General features: G+C 44.1%; 4 protein-coding genes across 5 annotated transcripts in view; 1 reads left to right on the top strand and 3 right to left on the bottom strand.

Moving 5' to 3' along the window:
- The window catches only part of LOC106748251 (ras-like protein 3), a 21210-nt gene extending 15863 nt beyond the window's left edge, over positions 1 to 5347 (top strand). For both annotated transcript variants that reach the window (XM_014626596.1, XM_014626595.1), the window contains exons 2-4: positions 3937 to 4214; positions 4664 to 4945; positions 5138 to 5347. In XM_014626596.1, coding sequence (XP_014482082.1) covers positions 4032 to 4214; positions 4664 to 4945; positions 5138 to 5227 — 555 coding nt within the window. In that variant the 5' untranslated portion in view covers positions 3937 to 4031 and the 3' untranslated portion in view covers positions 5228 to 5347. The remainder of the gene's footprint in view (positions 1 to 3936; positions 4215 to 4663; positions 4946 to 5137) is intronic.
- LOC106748253 (carboxylesterase 5A-like) lies at positions 5139 to 14639 on the bottom strand. The gene is made up of 5 exons (XM_014626597.1): positions 14484 to 14639; positions 13295 to 13568; positions 10114 to 10223; positions 7846 to 8347; positions 5139 to 7356 (listed from the first exon to the last, which is right to left on the bottom strand). The coding sequence occupies exons 1-5, from the start codon at positions 14637 to 14639 to the stop codon at positions 6521 to 6523; spliced, it is 1878 nt and encodes a 625-aa protein (XP_014482083.1). The 3' UTR covers positions 5139 to 6520.
- Positions 14640 to 17689: 3050 nt separating this feature from the next.
- On the bottom strand, positions 17690 to 18332 carry LOC106748172. The gene is made up of 2 exons (XM_014626419.1): positions 18068 to 18332; positions 17690 to 17770 (listed from the first exon to the last, which is right to left on the bottom strand). Exons 1-2 carry the CDS (start codon positions 18296 to 18298, stop codon positions 17690 to 17692), a joined length of 312 nt encoding a protein of 103 aa, XP_014481905.1. The 5' UTR covers positions 18299 to 18332.
- A 2141-nt stretch (positions 18333 to 20473) lies between these two features.
- Positions 20474 to 22597, bottom strand: LOC106748143. Its single transcript, XM_014626388.1, has 4 exons — positions 22208 to 22597; positions 21464 to 21847; positions 20996 to 21184; positions 20474 to 20830 (listed from the first exon to the last, which is right to left on the bottom strand). The coding sequence occupies exons 1-4, from the start codon at positions 22595 to 22597 to the stop codon at positions 20474 to 20476; spliced, it is 1320 nt and encodes a 439-aa protein (XP_014481874.1).
- Positions 22598 to 23113: the final 516 nt, after the last annotated feature.

The raw sequence follows: 23113 nt of genomic DNA, 5'->3' as shown, positions 1-23113 counted from the left end.
GGGGGGGGGGGGGAAACGTGAGATTTCGCACGAGCAGACCGGCCGGCTCCGGCAAACCTAAGAATTTGACGAGACGACAAGGTGACGGGATGCCGACAAGATGCTAGGCGATTTAAATATAAATAATGTGTATATGTGAGGAGTGTAACAAAATCCAGAAAAGTGTTAAAAGAATATTCCAAGAGCGATGCGGCCGCGAGTTGCGTATTTTTCCGTCGATAGCGATGGAAAGAGAGACTTCGCGAGAGAAAAGAAACCTTGCCTTCTGGAATCGCGCACGAACTCGCAGTCAGTGGCTTTAATTGTCACAGACCGGCGTCTCTTGGCAGTAATACGCTTGATTAAAGTCAAAGATGAAGGTTGACCAAAGTTCAGCCGAGCGACGCGAGATCGACGTTGGAGTTCTCCTCGTGCGGTTCTCGAGGCGTCGCGGAAACGATCAACAAGTAGACAGAGTGAGAGATAGCCGATAAGAATACGACGGAGAGTCGTGGTAACATGGTTAAGATCGTCCGACGGCGTTNCCCCCCCCGTCATCCTCGTCGCACATTCGTATGCGGAAAGTTGACCTCGAGTTTCAGTCGGAGTTGGAAGTGCAAAGTTCAGTCGTGAAATTAACACTTTTCGTGCGACGGGACGCGAATAAGAACATTGGAGATCTGTTTACTAATTCAAAAGAAATTGTGAACTCACCTGGTCTTTAAGAGCCTCAGCCGGTGTTGCCGACTTTTTTGTATATTTATTATTAAAAACATGATAGTGCCGGATAAACGTCTCGGCTATTTGTTGCTGGCCTTCTTCAATATTGAACGCAAATATTATACGAGTTATTTCTATGATCTGCCGTCAGATCAAATCGTTATCGTCAATCGTTTTCCGTTTTTAATTGATATTTTTCATCGCTCTAGGGAATAGTAATATTTATTTATATGGAAATAACAATCGTAAAAGTTCTTATTTAAAACGGACAAGAGCAGCAGACGAAAGAATGTTGAAGTTCTGTTCCACAGAAAATTGTAAGAACTATGGACAGTGTGGTTCGAACATTACCTTTCATAGATGGTACATTCAAATTAGTACATTCGGATATATGTAGAAAAATCATAGAAAATCATTGACTAACCAGAAATCACTAGAAGGAAATAGTACCTTATGCTGTTTACCCTTTTGCCTCGGCTTCTTAATTGCATTCCAGTATAATATAAAGTTCGGTGAGTTAATTATAAATTTTCCTCTACTCTTTTTCTTTCCTGCAACGCTCTTAAGGGGCTTTGCCCTGAAGTATCAACAAACACGCTTATCTATTTATCTATCTACCTAGTTCCTATCATCGAGATCTCGTCTTATCAGTTTCCGAGAATCCCGGCCGTGCTTTTAATGCATCACGAGGATTTTAGTTGTCACCTCGATGAAATCACGCGCCTTCACACTCGTCTGCGAACGAACACAAAGCCGAAAGCTCCGTCGATGTGTGTCCCCGCGAAGGAGTCACACACGACGCTATCGCAGCGGCACACGACGACCCCTTGATTTCCATCGGCGGTGCAGCTTTGAATTCCGAACAAAAGGTACGCCGCGATTTACGGAACAGCGCCGTGTCCCATGCCAAAGCCTAATAACTAGGTCAGGGGAGTCTACGAGAGAGCGTCCGCGAGAGCTTTTGCCTCGCTTGTACGTATGTACGCGCGCACACGTTGCGCGAGGAACACTTTTTCGACCCGGGGATATTTTGGAACAACGCCAAATCCGTTCGATCCGCTTGCCCTCTCTCTCTCTCTCTCTCTTCCTCGGTGGTCCACCCCGTGTCGTTACGGTCGATTCTCTCTCTTTCGAACGTCAACTTGTTGCCCGCGTTCGTCGCCCGTACGACCTAATTGCGCGCTTAATTGCACCGTACAGCGGCAGTGCAACGGCGAACCGTAAACGCATCACATAACGTAAATTATATTATAAACGCCAGATGCGTCTCTCTCTCTCTCTCTCTCTCACTCTTTCTCTCTCTCTCTCTCTCTCTCTCGTTCTCGCTGCTGCGAAGTCTCGCACCGCCGTTCTCGCGAGACATCTCGATTGGCGTTGCCGCACGGTAGTAGACGTCGCCGTCGTCGTTACTATGGGTATTGTGTTTGGCCTTCGCTAATAAACTCGGTAGAACGATGCGCCGCCGCAAGCTGCGTGGAAAACCCGGAGAGAAGTTGGGAAAATTAAACACGCCCGGAGTATGGCACGGGAAAGTGAGGGAAATTGCGAGCCCGGGAGAGCTATTCTTGAGTAAGATACACGCTAATACAAGATAATGAAGTTATTTTCTTTCGTATGTATTACGAGCCCTTCATTATCTTCAGGTTTACTCTCGTCTCTCTTTATTTCTTCCTCGAGAATCGAGTCGCGAGATTGATATTTCACTTCGCTGCCGCGGCGGAGGGAGGGGGGGGGACATGAAAGTCGGGGAATTTTTTAATTACATTTGCGCGACAACTATTTTTGTGCTCGAGAAAGAACCGTCTTGCATCTCCGGAGAGATTAAATTCGGAGATCTTTTAACGAATGGGCAAGTTGGCACAAAGTATAGGTAAATGGATTCGTAAATTTCCCAAGTGACATTTCGACGAATTATTAATTCATGATCAGCTCGTGCGGAATTACGTCTTCCACGAGGCTCTCCGAGCATCGCTACTTCTTTCGTATTAAATAGGAAATGACTGGTGCATTCATTAAACAGTGCTGCATAAAATTGAACTCTTTGTAGAAATAACAAAAGAGAGTGAAGTGTCTTGAATTTTTATGAGTTTCTGACTGAAGGAACGATAATTGGAAGATACCAACACGTTTGACGAAAAGTAACTCTGTCGTCCAAGGATGACCTCAGTTTCTCTCAGAATTCGATTAAAAATGTATGTCAGTCACTCTTTTTGTTACCTTTTCTATCAAAAAGCAATCATCTTTTTTTTGTTCCGGTGATTGGGTGGTAGCGTTGAGATAAGGATGTTAAATTAATTTATCAACCCAACGAAGAATTTATTAATCATTAACGTCTAGTTAGTATATGTTGGGTAATGTTATATATCAATCACCGTCTCCGAGGTAACTTATTAAGCGCTGTAACAAGCCGGCGAAAGTCCGGGAGTAGCGGCTGTCATCGTACAGGTCCATTCATAAGGTAAAATCAATGACGGATTGGTGCAAAGAATTTTGCGGCTGTCGATTGGCCACTACGCGGCCATGATGCCATTGCCGACCAATCAGGACGTCGTTGTCGTATCCACGTTTTCCCTTCTACTCCGTCCTTTTGTCGCTCATTGCTCTGACAAGTCGCTTCGCCGAAAGCAACACGACGTGTAACGCGTAACTTTGTTGGACGTACCCGGTACTTTCTCACGGAACAATTAACTGTATCACTACTGTTTCCGTATTCCGGAATTTTGCGCGATAATTTCTGATTTCTCATCAATTTTAGAAAGCAATTAAGAGTTTCTTCCCTTTTTCTGTGCTCCGCGAAATTGCTCGCTTTCAGTGAAAGAAATTCATATTCCCGTTATTTCTCATTTACCTTCAAGTTTATTCCGCCTGCGCGCAATTTTATAACTCGGGACATTTAATTATCGAGCTATTTAATATTAAGAATTACGTAGTTACGACAAAAGCGTGTTTAATCAAATTTTCGTCGAGAGAGGGAGAGGGAGAGAGAGTAGCTCTCATACTGAAAAAGGTTTCACCCTTTCTGGCACCCGCTGCACCCACTACTTAGAAATTATTAGTTATGATTGTCGGCTCATGTTAAAAATTCGCGTGAACTCACCGCATGTACATGTATATACGTATATATAAAAAAGTATTGAGTCATAAAAGCTGACTCGTCCCCGAACAAGGTGTGTCACTGAAATTAACCTGTTCGTTACACGTTTGCGGCCTTTAGATCAGTGTATTGCATTGTTTCAGATCCATCTCACTGAGAGCAAATCGAAGCAAAACGTGGCGGATTCGGTGACCCCTCGACTGTGACCAGGCGCACAGGCAGTAGATAGGGCAAGGAAATGCGTGAATATAAAATAGTAGTGCTGGGCAGTGGAGGTGTAGGCAAGTCTGCCCTCACTGTCCAGTTCGTGCAAGAAATCTTCGTAGAGAAGTACGATCCGACGATCGAGGACAGCTACCGCAAGCAAGTCGAGGTCGACGGCCAACAATGTATGTTAGAAATCCTAGACACAGCCGGCACAGTAAGTACCGCACGAGATACAAGGTTTCCTTTGTTTCTTCATCGGGGATGTCGATAAGCTGAGAGATTAGAGAGACGTATTAAACGCGATGTCTCTTTTTGGTGTAACCGCAAGAAAAATTCGTAAAAATTACAAGCGATGATCAACATAACGTCAACGTACGCGATGTACGTAACGTCAACGTATATCGACGGAATAATACGAATATGAATCATCAAAATCTCGTATAAATACGACGTAAAAAAATACTGTGATAATTTATTGACTTTATTCATTTTTATCTGTATTCCTTATCGCACGAATGCGAATGAAAATATTTCCTCAATAAAGTAACGCGAAATTGCGCGGTTTTCTATTGACTTTCCGACATATTAGCTTTTTCACTTCACGATTTGACGATACGAGTTGCATTTTGAGTAACATCATTGTTATTTTCAATGCGTTCGCAGGAACAATTCACAGCCATGAGGGACCTTTATATGAAAAACGGACAGGGCTTCGTATTAGTATATTCGATAACAGCACAATCGACCTTCAACGATCTGCAGGATCTCAGGGAGCAAATCCTCCGGGTAAAGGACACAGATGATGTACCGATGGTACTAGTAGGCAATAAATGCGACCTGGAGGACGAGAGGGTAGTAGGGAAGGATCAGGGTGTCAACCTTGCCCGGCAATTCAACTGCGTGTTTATGGAGACCTCTGCCAAAGCTAAAATTAATGTTCGCGACGTGAGTCGACCGTCAATCTATTTATTTTTTCCCTTTGAACATCGTGTTATAATTCAGCAGCTTCCGTCAAAAGTAACTAATTAGAAGCTCGTCCAGAACTTCGTGATAATTGTCAATCACTGAGCATTTCGATCTAACGTAGAAAGCTCTCGAAGCAGTTACCGCTAATCTCCATTAACCTCCTCCTTTCAGATTTTCTACGACCTGGTACGGCAAATAAACAAGAAGTCGCCAGAGAAGAAGATGAAGCAGAAAAAGAAATCGCTGTGCCTACTTCTGTAAGGTAGATATGGCAGAGCCCATACTCTCCTACATGAAAAATCCGAAGATACCAGTGGAAAGAAAAAAAAAAAGATAAACAAGAAAAACAAGATCGGGGCGGACACAAGATGAAAAAAAAAAGATACTAATGACAATGAGGAGGGGGGCTGACGAGAATACTGAGGCGACGGTATGCGGGGAGATCTGTGTGGCACCGATGGTTAGGAAGTTCGGACGGTAGAGGGGGAGAGGGGGGGGGGAGCACGAAGGCACAAGGCAACGCAGCGAAGCGAAGAACGAAGATATGGTTACGGTGCGGAAAGAGAGAGACACAGCGAAGCGGAAGGCAGGAAATATTGTATATACGTTGGTCCCGGGGTGGCTCGTGTGCACGCGCAAGCAACACGCGCACAAAGTAGTACGAGACCCCGTGGCATCGGTTATCACTGTAGGAGTTTTGCATGAGGTGAATTAAGAAGAAAAAAAAAATGATTAACTAATATTATATATTTAGGAGAAAGGAAACACGAGAAAGAGAAAAAACATAAAAGAGGAAAGAAACGTTTGGACGTGCGCGTGCGCAGACCACCAGCCCCCAATGCATCGCTCGCCGCGCACCTCTCTCTCTTATATAATATAATTATACATAGATGGTACACACACATGAACATGATTATTACTATTATTATTATTATTAATATTATTATTAATTATTATCGGATCATCAAAATATTCATAAGTTATCAAACTGTTTGTTTCTCAAACAAAGTATGTTTTTCTATATCTCTCCGTATTAAAGCAAATAATAAAAAAGATCAGTGAATGTTAAAAGGCCCAAGTTTCCTACTTTTGTAAGCCGACCCGTGGACTCTGTTCCATTCCGTGCCCCTCTCTGTCTCACAATATTCTTGGGTCTTCTTCGTAATTCTTATAATCCGCATCTCGAGTATAACATGTAAGAAAACAAGAACGGAATAAAATAACTTTGTGATATAACGCCGTGTGATTGAAGAATTGAGATATTATCGAAGTGCGTATCTCGTACTTCTCGAGAAATCTCGATTGGATGCGCGCATCGCAGGTTATCGTTCAGCTAGCGCGAGATATGTTTCACGACGGATATCAGCGCGTTCGTCGATTCCGGAAAGTAAAGAGAGAGAGTGGGAGAGGAGATCTTTGTTATAAAATTGAAAAACCCGACGAGACGCCGTATCTCATCTTCCTTCGACAAGTTGTTAGTCTATTAAAAAGATACAACAAAGAGCGCAACAACACACGTTTGTAATTCAGTATTTTGTATTTCACGCCTGCGGCTCAAAAGCGAAGCCGTTGTAACGCTACCGTGGCCAGCACGCTGCCGAGGCACACGCCGCGCGGCAACATCGTCCACGCGTTGGCCGCCGTGTTGGTGAAGTTGCAACAGTGGCCGGACGCTTCCTCGAGGATCTGCGGATAATACTCGTTCCAGAACGCGAACGCCCTGTAGTCCACCTCCTCCGGCCGGTTCATGTCGATGTTCTTGTCGATCAGCAGGATCCCCGGGCTCTTCTGCGCGAACGGCTCCCACTTGATCTGATTGTTCAGGGACGGGTCGCCGGTCTTGGCGAAGGCCGCCAGCATCGCCATTATCACGTCGGACATCTTCTTGTCGGCGAAGTTCCACTGCGTCGCGCCGCCCATCAGATGCGGCAGACCCCAGACGAACGGTAGCTCGAACATGTGCGGCACGCCCGCCCATTCCGGCACGTCCTTCGCCACCGACGGCGTCCGAGGACGATAGTCGAATCGGTAGACGAAGGCCGGCGTCTTGCGCTTCGACACTTTGCCGGCCAGCAACGTCAGACCGGCCGCGTAATTCTTCTCCGTTTGCAGGTCCAGGTATCTGTCGCGGAGTATCGTCCCGTTGGTCGTCGGTGGGTACGGCCTGTAGAAGAACAGCACCGCGTTCGCCACCAACTGGGGATTCGCCTCGCAGGTGCTGTTCTCGTCCGGGGCCTGCACCGCCTGCAAGAACTCGTCCGTGATCATCATCTCGAAGCTTTCCGGGGAGAGCTTGCCCTCCGAGTTCGGCCCGCCGGTGGCCTCCATGTACGCCAGAGCTTGCTCGTTGTTCGTGTAGCCGACAATCAGCGGCACCGTGTTGATGTTCCCTGATGACCAAATATCAACGCGAGAGAATTAACCAAATGTACAGGTCGTTCTGTCTGAGGTGGTCGGGGAGACAACGTCCGAAGTAGAGAATCCGGATTTCCGGATTCCGCACATTTTTCATGCGATACTCTGACGGTGTTGTCCGAATATTCGAAAATTACACCACGTGAACGCATTTTTACTCGAGAAAAATCAATCTTAAGAAAATCAACACGTACGAGTAGACTTGATTCCGTAACATTATCGGACAAGAAGCAATCAAATGTAATCAACAATGCGGTTCGACTCCATCGTTCTGAGAAATCACCGTTACTCCCTTTTTTCATCCATTTATATCTATTATTTCTTGAAATAATCGAGTCGAGCCGCGTCGTTATTTTTCATGTTTATTACTTTCTGTTCAATAATGTAACAGAATGTTAGATGTATAGAATGTTTAGATCCTCCGTATATCCGGAACGCGTTATCGAGGCCGCTCTAACAATCACCGCTTTCCAAGATGTCCTTCGGGTGTGACGCGAGGAAAGGTTCCGTGTCGTTGTTCATCTCGGCGTCGATGATCGGGCCCCACGTCTCGATTTCGGACGTTTCTTGGATCAGGATGTCGACCTCCACCCGGCGCAGGCACTCCATCATCTTCGTGGTCGGCTGCCTGTAGCAGCCGAACTTCTCGATGACGCGTTCCACGATCCCGACCTCGGATTCCGGCGAGCCGACCGAGCTCACCGCGTCACCGCTCATCGCGATCGCCTTGGAGAACTTGCCGCGGCTCAGCGGGCTCAGCATGTGCAGGCCGACGCTGATCGCGCCTGAGCTGTGCCCGTAAATCACGATGTTGCTCGGCGAGCCGTTGAAGTGCTTGATGTTGCGCTTGATCCAGTCGAGGGCGGCGATCTGGTCGAACATGCCGTAATTGCCGGGCGCTTCGGTGTCGGTCGTCGTGAAGAATCCCAGGATGTTTAATCGATACGCCACCGTCACCACCAGCACCTGCCGCGTGAGAGGGTCGTTCTCGTTCATTTTCGCGTAATTTCGACTTCTTTCTTTAGTGTGCGTGATTAAACCGCTCAGTCGACGATTACCGTCGACGGGGAGAGCAGGGGTGAGAGAGAGAGAGTTTCGAGATTTACTATTTTCGTTTCGTGTGGTCGGCGATCAATTCGCCGCCGCGAGGTAGGCTTCCGAGTCGTAAATGATACCGCTTTATGTATCCGTTCATCGGAGTTCAACGAAAGCCTCATTAATGATACATACGCGAGTAGCGAAAGCTCGGGTCCGCTTCAGAAGTGGCGGACACGCGAGATAAGAGGAGAAAAGGCGCCGGCCGGATTCCTTTCGATTTTCTGTCCGCTATGCCTTGAATGTCTAGGGCATTGATTGGGCGAGTCGCGAGTAGACCTCGTTAAAAATACACGTTAATCGCGTCGGCAGCCGATCGTCACCGCGCGCGTCACCACTGACGCACAGTGGGACGAACAATGCAATTTGCGAGGCGTTCGGCGAATAAGTGGAACTTCGAATTTTAACACGTCATCATGCGCAAAATGTTTAGCGAATTACTTATTCATATTTTCGTTCATAGTTAGTTGCAAGAAGGATCGAACTCATAAAATTGTAATTTTGAGATTTTTCGTTACCAATGGGTACGTCTTTTTACATAAAACAAATGGGTCCAAGGGCATTTAAAATTAATTACATTTTATTATTAAATTATTATTATTACGGATGTTTAAGATTAATTAAAAAACAATTTTTATTTCCTACTAGTTGCGTCATTTTCGCTTATTCTTTTTAAGGATTCAATTTGTCAATGAGTACTCTTGAAGAGAGAAGAAAGTGGGCCATGCTCGACTTCTTGAACGATTGTGAAGAACCTCAATGATATTTATACTTTTCAAATCACGTGTCAAATTTTCATCTTTATTTCTCTCGAAACGTACCGCGCGGGTTGAATCCTTCTTACATAACTATGATCGTTTCACATCGCAATTTACATTAAGGGGCCAACGGATGAACGGATCTGTGCGATCCGTCAAAGTTAGTCGCTCGAACATTTCGGTAATATTACCAAAGCGCATCATGATCCGATTTAGTTCCAAGGGATACTTGTATGATTACGTTTCTCTTCCAAGATAAGTTGTACCCCGGCTTTGTAATATTATATATCAAATCATTTTCCCGCACAATTTGATCGAAGACGTCAATTTTTCACTCTCATATATCATTTCCCTTTACTGGGAACTTTAATCATAAAGATATGATGTTTATCGAAGGTTTTATAAGAAATCCTAGTGGTGGCCCGAACCCAACATTTTACAAAATTATGTATTTCAGACTACGTGTATGTTAAGAGATTAGGTGCACCTATAGTAGTATTATACTCTTATAAAATATACCTTTTTGAAGATGTTCATTCGTATATTACAAAATAAGATATTTCGAGCGCTCGTTCAATAAACACTACATGATAAGGGAAACCATATGAAATATTAAATATAAACATTCTCATTTGAAAAATACATGTTTGTATTTGAGAAATAAATATTTTTATCGTGTTATTTGAATAAATATTATTATCTGTGGCGCACTCTCTCTCTCTCTCTCTCTCTCTCTTTCTCTCAATGCGTCAATGCCTGGGTATCACTATGCTTCATCCCATTGTACGACGGAAAACACATTAATTTCGACGCCGCTTTTTCACGATCGCACCGGTCGGAACGGCGCTTCCGGGGCGGTGTCGTCAATTGTAATCGAACCTTTTGTCTGCTGACGAATATGGAGGCGTCCCAGATCGCCGGGGTACCGGTGTTGAAGTCGCCGCCGTGGAACCAAACCATCACCGGCCACTGCTCGTCCCCACGGCCCCCTACGCGCATGAATTATTCGTTAATTAACGTAGCTATTAACTCGGAAGGAATGTTAAACGGATACGGCGGTTTATTCGGATAAGCGGCACGCTAGCCGAGTCGGTCAGCCGCCCGGCGAGAAAGTCCTTGCGACAGAGCTTGCTGAATGTCTGAGCGATTTAAGAGCCCGCCCGGAAATCTGTGTGCCGTAAAGATCCCGCGTCGGCTTAAATAACGGCAATGTACGCGCGTTATTTTACATTTATTATCTTACATTACAATACCGTACTCGATTTCTTCATCATATATAGACTGTGTACCCGGAGGAGTCTTACTCCATGTGGATTAAGTAGATCCACCTGTTTGTCTATCTTTTTAAATAATATCAGGTTCTGGTTCGAGAGGACCGCGTTTCCGCCAGATTAAATCTCCCACGACTCTGCCTATCAGATTTTACATCGGGCTTCATTCTAAATAAAGTAGAGAGGAGATCTCGCGGGGAGATTGGAAAAGTTCCTTCCAGATGGAAAAAGTTGATTGAGACCAACGAAACAGCCGTATTATTAATCAATGAGGATTATTTCGAGAATCATTCCCGTCATTCCCGCTCCCAGCTTTACCCGACAAATAGGACTTTTTCACAGAGGGCGATCTGATAACGGAGACGGCGGGTAAAATCGAAATCACCGTCAACGAGTCCGATGTTATTTTCACACACCTTGTCATTTTCGACTATAGCATTCCTGTTTCTTGCTAAAAGTGGAGGAAAACTCGGATAATGCTCAGTTCGCGTTTGATCGCGCCAAAGATAGCCGAGATTCGACGAGGTCTCCGGCGATATACAGCAGCGTTCTTTTTCACATATTACAGAGAGAGTGCTATCCATAACATATAGACGGAATGAGACTGAATTTACATAAGGCACACATCCGATATTCTATTTCCAGCCTACCGAATGTGAGCCTCCTTGCGATAACGGGGACCGGTACGAGATTTCTCCCCCCTGCGGTTTCCTGAACACGACCGTCTTCCGCGCGCTATCGTCGTCCCGAACACGCCGGCGTCGTTTCTTAGCGGCGACCTTGGCACGCTCGCACCAAGTACCTCCGGCATTTTCCGCATTAGCTGTCATCGGGAGTTCAGTGCGCGCACCCCGAATGCCACACGCATCCCGCCGGTGTGATCCTGCCGCGACTATAAGGATGCGCTCCTCCCAATGACTCATATCACGTCGTGACGATTTTCGCGGAGGAGAGGAGCGGGCGTAGAAGGTGCGAGCGAGAAGGGAGAGCTTTCGTGACCGGCTTTCTGGTATCTCGGCATCTCAGATTGGACTCTGGGAGATCGCGTGCGCGCCAGTTACTGTTACTCTTACTAGCCGCGTGTATATCGACCAACTTGCCCGGCGTCGTCCTCATCATCATCGTCGCCGACGACGTCGTACGTGGGACTTTCGTGCCGGTTCAATTCCGATCGCGTCCTCCTTCTTTTTTCCTCTCGGACGAAAGGGAGACGCCGTTTAGCCGTCTCCAGCCGATTAAGCCGGCGAGACCGGCACGACCGAAGAAGTATGCCGCGGCCCGCATTCGACCTCATCGTCGCACCCCCTTTAACCTTTCGTCCGCCCGTACGCGTGTAAATATTCAGCCGAGTCTTAAGACTGCGCCTGTGTACTCGCTATTAGTGTCTCATTAAATTTGTATTAAGGTGAGAGAACGAGCGGAAAAACGGGGCCAGAATATAAACGGTAGTTTTCGCTCCTGGGGATTTGTAATCTCCGCGCAAGCTCGGGAACATTTTTCAGTCGAGCACGTACATTTGCTTTCGGTGCGGTTTGAATACTTAATTTTTCTCCCGAACGGTGCCGGTTCGGAACGATGGCTCAATGGCAGAATTTAAGACTTCTGTAGTCTCGCTTCAGAATTGTCCTTGTTTGACGACGGCGGGTAGTCAAGCTCGAAGCGTGGACAATTCCCGCGAGAAACGTCCGACTTAATAGCATCGAGCATTAACTGCAGGACGTCCACCCCTTCATGCTTTTTACGTGGGTGTGATAAATCTCTGCACGACACTGCCGCTGCACGCACGGACGGTTATTAATTTTCTGCTTCGGTCCACCGTTATCTGATCGCGAGGTGGCCGCGCTTTCAACCGCCGTGAATACCGTAATCACTTCCCTCTTCGCGAACGATAGAAATCGGTCTCCGAGAACTCCCCGAGCGCGGAGTGTATTATCTCGAGTTCCGTCGAGAACGAACTTCGCCGTTGACCGTCGTTTCCGCGGCGTCGCGTGCTTGACGTTTCGCTGAAGATTAGGTGGAAAAAAAGATGGCCGCGTATCGAGGACTGTAATCGACGGTGACGCGAATCACTGCTGCTAATTGTGAAATTGTCTATCAAATGAAGAAAAGGCACGTTCCGGCCGCGCTTGAAGATTCCGCGAGAGAGCGAATAAAAACAATGCACGAATCTTTTCTTCTTTTCAGGAATATTTCTTTCTAATAATAAAATATGAATATTTTTATATATATGTTATTATTAAAATATATGTAATATTATTAAAATATAATATAATATTTCAATATATAAATAATTAATAATATCCTTTTCCCCTCAAGAAAGGAAGGCAATCAGGGAGACATACTGTTTTTTTTTTCGAAACCACCGGAAGAAAGATTAGGCGCGGCAGTTAAATTAGTTTAAACACATGGAAACCTAAAATTTCACCAACGTAAGCAATTTTTAATTACTGCAGTAGGTAGCAGTAACTGCAGTAAATGTCACTGACGATACTGCGTTTGCTGCAGCAGCGAAGGAACTCGCTACTGCAGCAATTAAAATCGCTTACGCTGCTAAAGTTTTAGGCGTCCGTATGTTACAACCAACTCAGCTACTGAAGCTAACCTTTCCCTTCCGTGACGGAAACGGACTAAGTGAATTCACACGATTTAAATCCGTCTTTATAAGAAGCAGATTGACGTAAGTGATGAGTTGGGAAAAATAAGCTTTTCGAATCGCGCTGAACTGCGGGAAGTTTATACGTTGACTATTTGCTGTGCGGACTACGTGCAATTGAAGGGAACGCGCGTACCGTCAGGAACGAAGATGTTCAAGAAGAGGCAATCCTCGCTGAATCCCGGATCGGGCAGATCCGGTGGTAGCAGTTGCTTGTAGAGTTTCTCGTGCAGTTTCAGCCGGCCCGTGACCTGCGGACACGACGGTGCGAACTGCGTCGCGTTTCTCACGCCGCTCCAAGAGGGGAGAGGATCTGTCATCGGTCGTGCGAAGCGGAGTTCGCTGAGCGGGGGTTGCGCGTAAGGGATGCCGAGGTACTGCGTCACTCTCTGCGTACCACCGAGGGCTACCTGGATTTCGCGAGCGGAATATAGAAATGAAAGAGGAACGTCGAATAAGTTGGAATCGAGATTATAGGCTGCGTTCAGCAGAAAAAGCAGACAACCTCGCGCTTTCCGCTGCACTGTCAGCAGCTTTGCGTATATAAGATTTTCCGCTGAACGATACTTAGCAATTTATGTTGCTCCATGTTTACTAAGCTGCTTTCTCTGCTGAACGTAGTCATTGCCCGCGTCTTTGCGGAATTTTAAACAAAAGGAACGTGAAGGTGAAAAGAAACGGGCGAAGATTAACTAAAGATGTCGTCTACTTTTTCCGAAAGTTGAAATTAAGAAAGAAAGCAACGTGTCGTTGAGACGTAAATTTTTAACTCTCCGTCGCATTATTTCTCATCCATGAGTGGTTGCAATGTATCTCACAGATACGCTAATTTTCCCATTATTTTTCCCTGCTTCTTGAAACAATTTTCCTTTCATTAACACTTGGCTAATAAACCAGAGACACTGAGGTACATAAATAACAAATTGACAAACGTCGCACGAAAAAAAGGAATTAGCTCACACAGGTTAAAAATTAGCTGCCCATGTAACACAACTGAAATTTAGTTAATTGAAGTTTAGCTAAGAACCAGGTAATCCGATAATTAAATTCCAGTTGCCCTTTATGAACAGACAACCCCTTTCTTCCGTATAGGATGACATCTATTGGATATCGCGACTAAAAGAGGGTTAAGCCAACTGACGAGGCTGGTGAGGTCGATCGCTCTTTCACAGGCGGCCTTCGCTTCATCCGTGGTCGATCCCAACGTCGACGATCGCGATCCTCGCGAAAATTAACGTACTTGCTGACGAGCCAAGCGTCGGTGTGTATTAGAAACGTAAAAGGAACAAGCATACTCAAGTCGAGAACGAAAGTCGATGTCGCACCTCTTTGCCGAGGACGGTCCCCTGATCCGGTATCTTAACGGTCGGGTTCTCACGGTTGGCGCCCTGTCGCGCATAGCTTCTCTGGGCGCGACTAACGCGTGTCCTCTGGACGAGCAGCAGGGTCAGCGCAAAAAGCAGCCACGTCGTGCGCCTCATCCTGCAGATGACTGACTGATTCGCCGTACGTACGGGAACGTACCGTCCCCGAACCTCCGTTTCAACGGGGGCTGCTTCGCGTGACTCCTTGCGTTTCCACCTTACCACCCACCACCACCGCCATCGCCGCCGCCGCCGCCGCCCGGGCAACCCTTGGCGGGTTCGCTTTCTTGGTTCGCGGTCGACACGGTTAGCCGTGGGAGACCTGCGCTCTTTGAACCTGCGTTTAGGTCCGACTGTAAAACTCGCGTTTCTTACCCCTTCGCATATACGTTCGTGAATATGTGGGAGTGGAGTGAGGGGGGAAGATGTGAGGTCAGTCATAATTACGACGTTGGGATATTTCACGATGATGAAGTAGCGGCTGCGAACACCCGATTAAACGCGACAAGCACTTATACAACAATTATTGCCCGATCGATAGAAAATCACGAAGTTACACAGCGAGGAATTTTATACGTAGATTATAAGTCGAACCAGAGAAACGTTGATTTATTTATTCCACGAGGAGAAATTCTTCGCGGTTGAGGGCGAAATATCGCTTAATATTTCTTTCGCTTCTCAACTATTTTCCATTACTGCTTTCGTCCTCACAATAAAAAGCTAGTAACCTCCGTGATGAGAAAAATGTTTCAGAGAATAACTGCTACATACTCGACTCAAGGGAATATACAGAGATTACTCTTTACGAACCGCCACGATCTCGGGAAACGCACGATAGAAGCAGCATCGATGTCTCTCCCACGGCAGCCCTAAAATTAACCGTCGCATAATTTAACAATACGAAGAAGAGGAATACGGCGGATCGATCGACGAGGGCGTAGAAGGATCCAATAAGAAGCGCATCTATATGCGCTAACAACGGACACGAGTACACTTGGCCACGGATCAGGCATTAATTTGCATAAAAGTATTAATCGCGATGCAAATAACTCCTGACGCGTGTAACCTGGATTGTGTATCACGTACTCCGGACGGCACCCTCGCGGGCGCTACAGGGGACACAGAAATCGTATCGTCACGATTGACCTAATATTCGGCGAAAGGTAGAATTTCAAATTACGGATGACACTTCATCGATAAAATGCACGAAATACCAGGACCTTACGTCCCGGGACGACGCGGTGTAAAGTGCAACGGAGGAATAACTTGCCGTCCGTGGACAAGATTTACCGCTGCCTCGTTCCGCTTCGCTTCTTTTCTTCGATATGCACGCGCTCTCCACTTCAGGCTCGTAACGTTGATAATGGCTCGAGGCCGCAATAACAAATATCGAAGAAGTCAAACGGGGAATTTCCCTCGGCGAGCGGATTAGACTTTCGGCCTTGAAGATCGATACCAAGGGTCTTTCGCCTCGCTCGTAACACGCTATCGTTAAGATGTAATCTGCGAACACCCTCTGGCTAACGTGACCTTGGACACTGTGCAATTCGCAATTATCTCTGTCCGAGCGAACAGTCGTTACGGTGAGACGACGGTCCTTCAGTTTCGATCGTAACTTATCGCAAGAAAGTGATATGGTGATTAGACGCTCGATGGATCAGCTGGTAAAACGTTCGGTCAAAGGAGCTTTTATTTCAGTCAGTTTTCTTGATCACAAAAAATAGATAAAATTTGATATATATACATATATACATGTATCAAATTTGACTTATTTTTTGTGATCAAGAAAACTGACTTTTTTAATTTGGATACGTAGTGTAATTCAACAATAGATCAGATCATCATTTTTATTTTTAAACTGTTTAACTCAACGATAAGTAAAAAAATCTTCCATTCTTCAGTTTAAGCATTTTAAACAGTTTAGCCAATTTAACTGTCTAAACAGTCAGACTTTTATCTTTATGGTTCAACGTGAAGTAAAAGCTCCTTTGACCTAACGTTTTACCAGCTGATCCATCGGGCGTCTAATATATATATATACATACACGATTCCTACGTATTTTTGCAGATATTCGGCAGAGAAACAAATAAGATACCCAGAGAAAAAATCTTCAGTGTATTACATAATGCCGGATTAGTTCGTAGATAATATAGAAAAAATAAACGAGGGTTACATCACCATACATACAGCAAATATATTATATATATATGTATGTATGTTAAGTTTTCAAAAATTGATTGCCTCATATTTTCATAACTTGTTAAATACGTCATCATCCATAGAAACTTTTTTGTAAATCTCGTCGATATCTAAAAAGTCAACTGAGAATCACCGATTCGATACTCTTTACTGTTTCTTCGATATAGCAATTCACCATCTATATTTTAGAAACCGTTTCCATCCCCGTTATTTACATATGTTGGAATGACCAAAAATATTTTTAGTTTGTGCACGTAAGAAAATTTCGAAAAATCTTACTCAAACCACAACCTAGAAATCACAAATATATTCGCTGTTGGTTACATATTACCAATGGAAGGATACTTTCATGTGTGACCTTTGACCGTTAGTAGTTCATTAAAGGAAGGGCACAACCTAGATGGCACCCTATTGCCATTATTACAGCAATAATATATCAAAGTAGTATTAAACAATTAAAATAGTACTAATTCGATGAACGCTTAATACTAACTAGATGAAATTATTTGACTCGTATTTTTTTTTTAATCAAAATAGATATATAAATTTTGTTTGTTCCCCTTAAAAAAGATCTAAGCGACACTAAATCGTAGTATATTTCTTTTTAGCTTAGTTGGAGCAGTAATGGTGTTAAGTTGATGTACAAACTAATTTTCTCATCTTCATATCCGAGTTCCTGATAAAAAGTTCGATCACTTAATTCTGCTGTAGTTCTTATTTCAATTTTTTGTGTTGGAGCGCCAGTTTAATAAAGATGCCACACCATGATATTTGAGGATTTAAAAATAATATTCACCATAATTTCTTATGATATCTTTTATTACAGGCACAAATAATTCTTAACTTATTTAACAAAATTTCAATGAAATCGTATTACAAAAATTACAAATATTTCGAAGTTTTAATTTTGAATGAAAATATATTTGCTGTATGTATGGTGATGTAATCTTCGTTTATTTTTTCTATATTATCTACGAACTAATCCGGCATTATGTAGTGCACTGAAGATTTTTTCTCTGGGTATTTTATCCGTTTCTCTGTCGAGTACCTGCAAAAATACATAGAGATCATGTAAAATTCTGCAAAGTCAATTTAGTATTTTATTTCTACTTATTTATATATTGAATGTGACGAGAAGGAGGTCATCATGTATATACAGCAAATGTGATATTACGCTATCATAGTTAATAAAATACAAGCGTTAAATTGTTCGACATATTAATGCACGTAGTAAAACATATTAGCGCACGTAGTACAAGTTAGCTATAAGAATTGTTGAACTTTCTGAATTGTTGAACTGTTGAATTGTTAAAAGATTGGCGGTTTGTTTGCGAAATGTCTGTACCTGCGTTTCTTTACCGATAAACCAGGACTCTTTAGCGAGACCAGCTGCAATGTTTGGATTTTTATAGAAATCATTTCGCAATTCGTTAGGCAAACTATCTTCCATTGCGGAGTTAATCAAGACAGCTGGATGGGCGAGAACTGTTTCAGGATGAGCGAAGAAAATCGGTGTAGCCACGCAAGTTGCCATCAAAGTAAATAGGATGATAACGTTCATACTGTTAGTCGACATTTGCTGACCCAGTACTCCTCTGCAAGATCGTACAATTTTTCTCCAGGGCCGGAAAAACGAAATTTCAGATTAATCGTAATTATCACGTCGGGGAAGTCAGTGTATTAGATTATAAATTATGGCTGTTCGATTCTCATCACTCATGAACGATACAAGCGATCTCCGCGACGTTGAGATGATTGAAGCTCGGATTTGGACACACACAAACACACATACACACACAAAGTGACGCGAAAGTCTCGAGGTCACGCATAGTTTCGTAGTAAACCCACACTCACCTCTCGGAAGTTCAAAGGTTTGCGATATTTCGTGACGACGCGTTTACCTCATGCGTATCTAACCGAGTGCAAGAGCCGTGACGGCTGTACTTATATATATACGCGTCGTCCGACCGGTATTCTCGGCTAAAATTATATCCAACGTCTCTTATTCATTCGCTAACCCGGAGAAGCCTCGAGCGAGCGCTCTGCCTCTTTCCCTTGTCCTTACGACGAGGTCGCTAATCTGTCGTTGAACTGAGTCAAGGGTGACGATCTTGCCGGCTTTGATGCTACATATCGTGAAATGTCACGCTTTTATCGTGCTCTCGCATTTCATTACGTTGCTTTATAAATGCTGAAAGCGTACAAGAAGAGCACCGTAATGGTACACACCGTGAATATCGAATATCTGTTCTACGTAATCGGGAGAGAGTTTTATCCTCAAATTGTGTGATCAGAATCGAATCGGGTTGGCCAAAGTGTTTCTCTCTTTCTCGTAATCGAGTTCAACCACCTACGCAAGTAGCGCTTTCAGTACGCATACTGCTTTCCGGTTTGCGTATTATGCATATAGCGTTTCGATACAATGCAGTCAGAACCGGATTCGCTTTATGTGACTAAGCGGCAGTTTTCAGCGTTACATCGTCCTAAATCGAATTGTCATTATACTATTATTGGAACCGGAGTGGCTTTTACATAAATAATTTTTGTAAAGAAAATGTGAAAGTGAAACGAAATCGAATAAAAAGGCATATGCATTTTTATGATATTAAGTAACATTTGCTTAGTATCTTTAATTAACTTCTAAATAATATGAATTTTAATAAAATAACTGTATATTTAATGTACGTTTTAAGGACAAGATCTGTGTTTTGTAAATGACTACGTATTATTAAGATTAATAATACCGTATTAGAATGAGAATAAGAATATACGTGGGTGGTGATACGATGTTATTATCATTTTTGCATTATAATGCCAAATTTTACATGTTTGTAATTTAATGACACGTACCATTAGTAAAAAGATTTGAACGAGTAAACCTTTTATGTCCATGCCCGCGGAACGGATGAGAGAACGGAAACATTAGCGTTATTTAGGTCAATGTTATGACCTTACAAGAAACAAGCAACTGAGCAGTTACCCTTGTCAGCTTTAGCGTAGAAAGGTTTCAGGAAGTCGTTAATACTGACCACATGGGCTATAATTATAATTCATGAAGTGTCCGAAAGAGAGATCTTAGTAAATATTTCAAATGTATTTTACTGCCTGAAACGACTGGCCATTATTTTATGTTGCATTTCTCGTACGATTTTTCAAAAGATATTTTATGTTCATCGATATTTTTAACGCCTATAACGTAAAATTCTAGATGTAAAAACAGCGACATTTAATAGTGTGGAAATATTTATTGGAGGAACGGGAGTTTGTGCGAGAAATCGTGCCGTTAATGAAATAAACATTGCGTCATATGTGGCGTTTAAAGAAATTTATTATATTTTTCAAACGAAATCCTTATCGTTTATGCGAAATCCTTAATCGTCTATCGTACGAGAGTTATATATTATCATACTTTATACATATAATGTAGTGCTTGCGATAAAAAAAAGATATACATGTTACTTAATCGCAGGTCCTTTACATTGTATTGCTATTATTAGTCGCAATAAAGATCGCGATATTTATTTAAACTGTTCATTAGCTACGTTTCAATTTACCTCAGATTTTATACTTGAAAGTATGAGAGTAAGGAGAAACTAGAGTCTTATGATACTTTTGGAACGCGGTTTTGTTTTTTTTGACATACCTCGAATACTTTTCGGAATTTGTCGCTCTCTGAGAGCGTTTATCACAAAGATCACTTTTGAAGTAGACACAAACCAAGGTCAACCAACTATGTTCTCGACTGATAGTACTAGTACGCCGGAGAGATCGTTTTTTGATAAACCGGGACCGCGGCGTGCGCTAACGCAGGTGCGAGAGCCTTGCCGACAACCGGTACGGAACCGTGCAGTTGCACGTGATCCACGCGAGCTGTCTTGATGAATGCAGGATGCTGCACGGCGACTCTCTCGATCTTCGTGGCGGGCTCTACGATGTCGTACTCTTGAAAGGTCTCGATCGGTCTGCTGACGACAATGCGACGAGTAGATACGCGTTCCCCGGCTGGTTCCGCGTGATCCGGCGCTGGTGTGGCGGATAGAACGCGCGCTCGCACGTACGCAGCATCACCGATCGGCGCTCCAGCTGCTCCATCGCGGCCGAAACCCACCTGGGAAGCGCATTTTCGTGACTAACACTTGTGAGTGAATTGTCATCATAGCAAAGAGCAAGCCGAGACAACGGTATTATCGATCGATTATATTATGAGAGAACTAACACACGTATTTACTTAATGCTTTTATAAATCACACAACGGCGATTCTTTTCGCAATACCTCTGCAACACCACCACGAGCAGTCAAGAAATCGATGAGTCGGTTCTGGTTAATTTTACCATCCTCGGTACTGATTTTTTGGCTGGGTATCACATTCGGGGAAGGATCATGAGCGATGAACCGTGTGGCAGAGGCGTCCAAGGGCGTACCGTTCGACTCGGCAATTACACGAGGCTCGGAAGTACGAACCTGCAAAATAATACTCAACGAGATACACAACGAAATTTGAATCGATCAAAGCCTCCTTGCAATTCTTTCCACAACTTGTATCTAACAACTTCCGCAATACCGAATTTAAACGCCGGATCTCAAACGATTTTCTGACAATGTTCAAATTATCTCAAATAAATTGATTTCGAGATTGAAAAGAGATCAGGCCGATTTGAGAGATTATTTCTCCCGCTCTTCCCGATAAAATTACAAGATATATCGTCGCGTAAAGATACGCCGAAAATGCCGGTGGTGTACCTGAGAAAGGCGCGCTCGATTGATGGCATTACGAAAATCGGGATTTTCAATCACGACGGACTCCTTCTCCAGGTTGTTGGCGCTGAGGTCATTCGGTGCTGACGTTGGGGAGGGAAGAGACAAAGGCGATAATGTCGCGTGAGAGATGACAGGAATATGAGCAGGTGCGGCCACAGGGATGGCCGTAGGTGCGTTATCGGCGATAAAGTCAGCGTGAGCGTGAACGCCATGGACTTGAGGATAATCCAAAGTTTGAACCACAGTTGATCCCTTTTGCAGTTTAGACGTCGGCTCGTCTAATTCCACCACGGCCGACCCAGCTGGACGAACGATAACTCGCTCTTCGATGTCGTAAAATTGCTTCTGGATCGCTGGACGGCGCACCTAATATACCGCAGTATCGATCTATTCAAATCTCGGCACACAAATAATGTCAAAAACATGCGTTTATATCGTGCGTAGTGTAACACGCCGCTTTTTCGATCGCTCCGAAACTATTGTCGCCTCGAGATTCCCGTATTTGAACTTCTGTCTGAGAACGTCCCAAAGAATCTATCGTGTTAATGACATACGTTGGTTTTGGGACACCCTATATACGGCTATTCACCTTAAGATTGAAATTAAAACTAAATTACCACGCGTGCATAATGAAAATATAATGAATAAATTGTGTCAACGATTACGGTGCAATTGGCGCCGCACCGCGCGACTGTTTTACTCCGTACTTTCGCGCAGCACACTCACCTCAATCTTGCGGCTCGTGACCGCGGGCTTCACCACGTCGAGCTGCTTTTGCACCAGAGTGGGATGGGCCTCTATCGTAGCGACCGGCACCTGCGAGACCGTCGGTATATGTTTGACGAATGGTACTGCGGCCACCGCGGGCACCTGAGCGGCCGCGTACCCGACGTGGTGCGTCTCGACTTTGGCGGGGATCACCGGGGCTGCGTACTGAACGTGCTGCGTCTCGATCGTGTGCAATGGCGTGTCGGAGGCATACGTGAAGGCCGCATCCTGCGTCTCGAGACCGTTCACGTAGGTCACACCGGCCGGGTTCAAGTACGGCATCCTGATGGACACGTGGCCGCACAGACCGATTTGCAGCAGCGCTGCCATTATCGCGAACAACCGCATTCTGAGAATGAAATCGTCATGATACGATCGACACGACGGGCGCGTTTTTAATCACGTCTCGTGATGTTAGTCGTACACGGAAAAATAAATGCCGTTGAATCAATAGAATTTCCAACAGCACGCGCGAATTGGAACAGATCTGCTCGCTTCAATGATGATATCGTTGAAATTATTGAACTGAATATCGAACTAATACTTTAATTATTGAAACAATATATAGTAGATTTAATGATATTTCAATCAAGAAGATTTACTCTAATTACGCTGCTGCTGGAAATTTGATTGATTCGACAGTTTATTTCGTACAGCGATAGTTCTGAAAAAAAAGCCCCGTTCCTTTAGAACAAATTGCGGAAAGATTGAGGAAATAATCGAATACCGAATCTTTTCCGAGCCTTTGATAAATCTAGAATCGTAACTAAATAATCCTTACGGATTATTTTTGTTTTATATACCAACGAGTATCTCTCACGTGAGTAAATAAATAAATAAATGAATCTTGTAGCCTCGGAGAAA

Source organism: Dinoponera quadriceps, unplaced genomic scaffold (assembly GCF_001313825.1).
Source record: "Dinoponera quadriceps isolate SergipeBrazil2010 unplaced genomic scaffold, ASM131382v1 scaffold2600, whole genome shotgun sequence".
Taxonomy (NCBI): Eukaryota; Metazoa; Arthropoda; class Insecta; order Hymenoptera; family Formicidae; genus Dinoponera; species Dinoponera quadriceps.
The sequence above is the reverse complement of the archived record's forward strand: the minus strand, read 5'-3'. Positions and strand labels throughout refer to the sequence as shown.

Coding starts and splice junctions, on each gene's coding strand:
- LOC106748143 (XM_014626388.1), bottom strand. CDS start 22,597: ATGCGGTTGTTCGCGATAATGGCAGCGCTGCTGCAAATCGGTCTGTGC. Junction 21,848..22,207: donor TCACGAGCCGCAAGATTGAG/GTGAGTGTGCTG, acceptor GCGGTATATTAG/GTGCGCCGTCCAGCGATCCA. Junction 20,831..20,995: donor CTCGTGGTGGTGTTGCAGAG/GTATTGCGAAAA, acceptor TGCGCTTCCCAG/GTGGGTTTCGGCCGCGATGG.
- LOC106748253 (XM_014626597.1), bottom strand. CDS start 14,639: ATGAGGCGCACGACGTGGCTGCTTTTTGCGCTGACCCTGCTGCTCGTC. Junction 8,348..10,113: donor TATTCGTCAGCAGACAAAAG/GTTCGATTACAA, acceptor CTCACGCGGCAG/GTGCTGGTGGTGACGGTGGC. Junction 7,357..7,845: donor GAAGGACATCTTGGAAAGCG/GTGATTGTTAGA, acceptor TTTGGTCATCAG/GGAACATCAACACGGTGCCG.
- LOC106748172 (XM_014626419.1), bottom strand. CDS start 18,298: ATGTCGACTAACAGTATGAACGTTATCATCCTATTTACTTTGATGGCA. Junction 17,771..18,067: donor TTATCGGTAAAGAAACGCAG/GTACAGACATTT, acceptor GTATTTTTGCAG/GTACTCGACAGAGAAACGGA.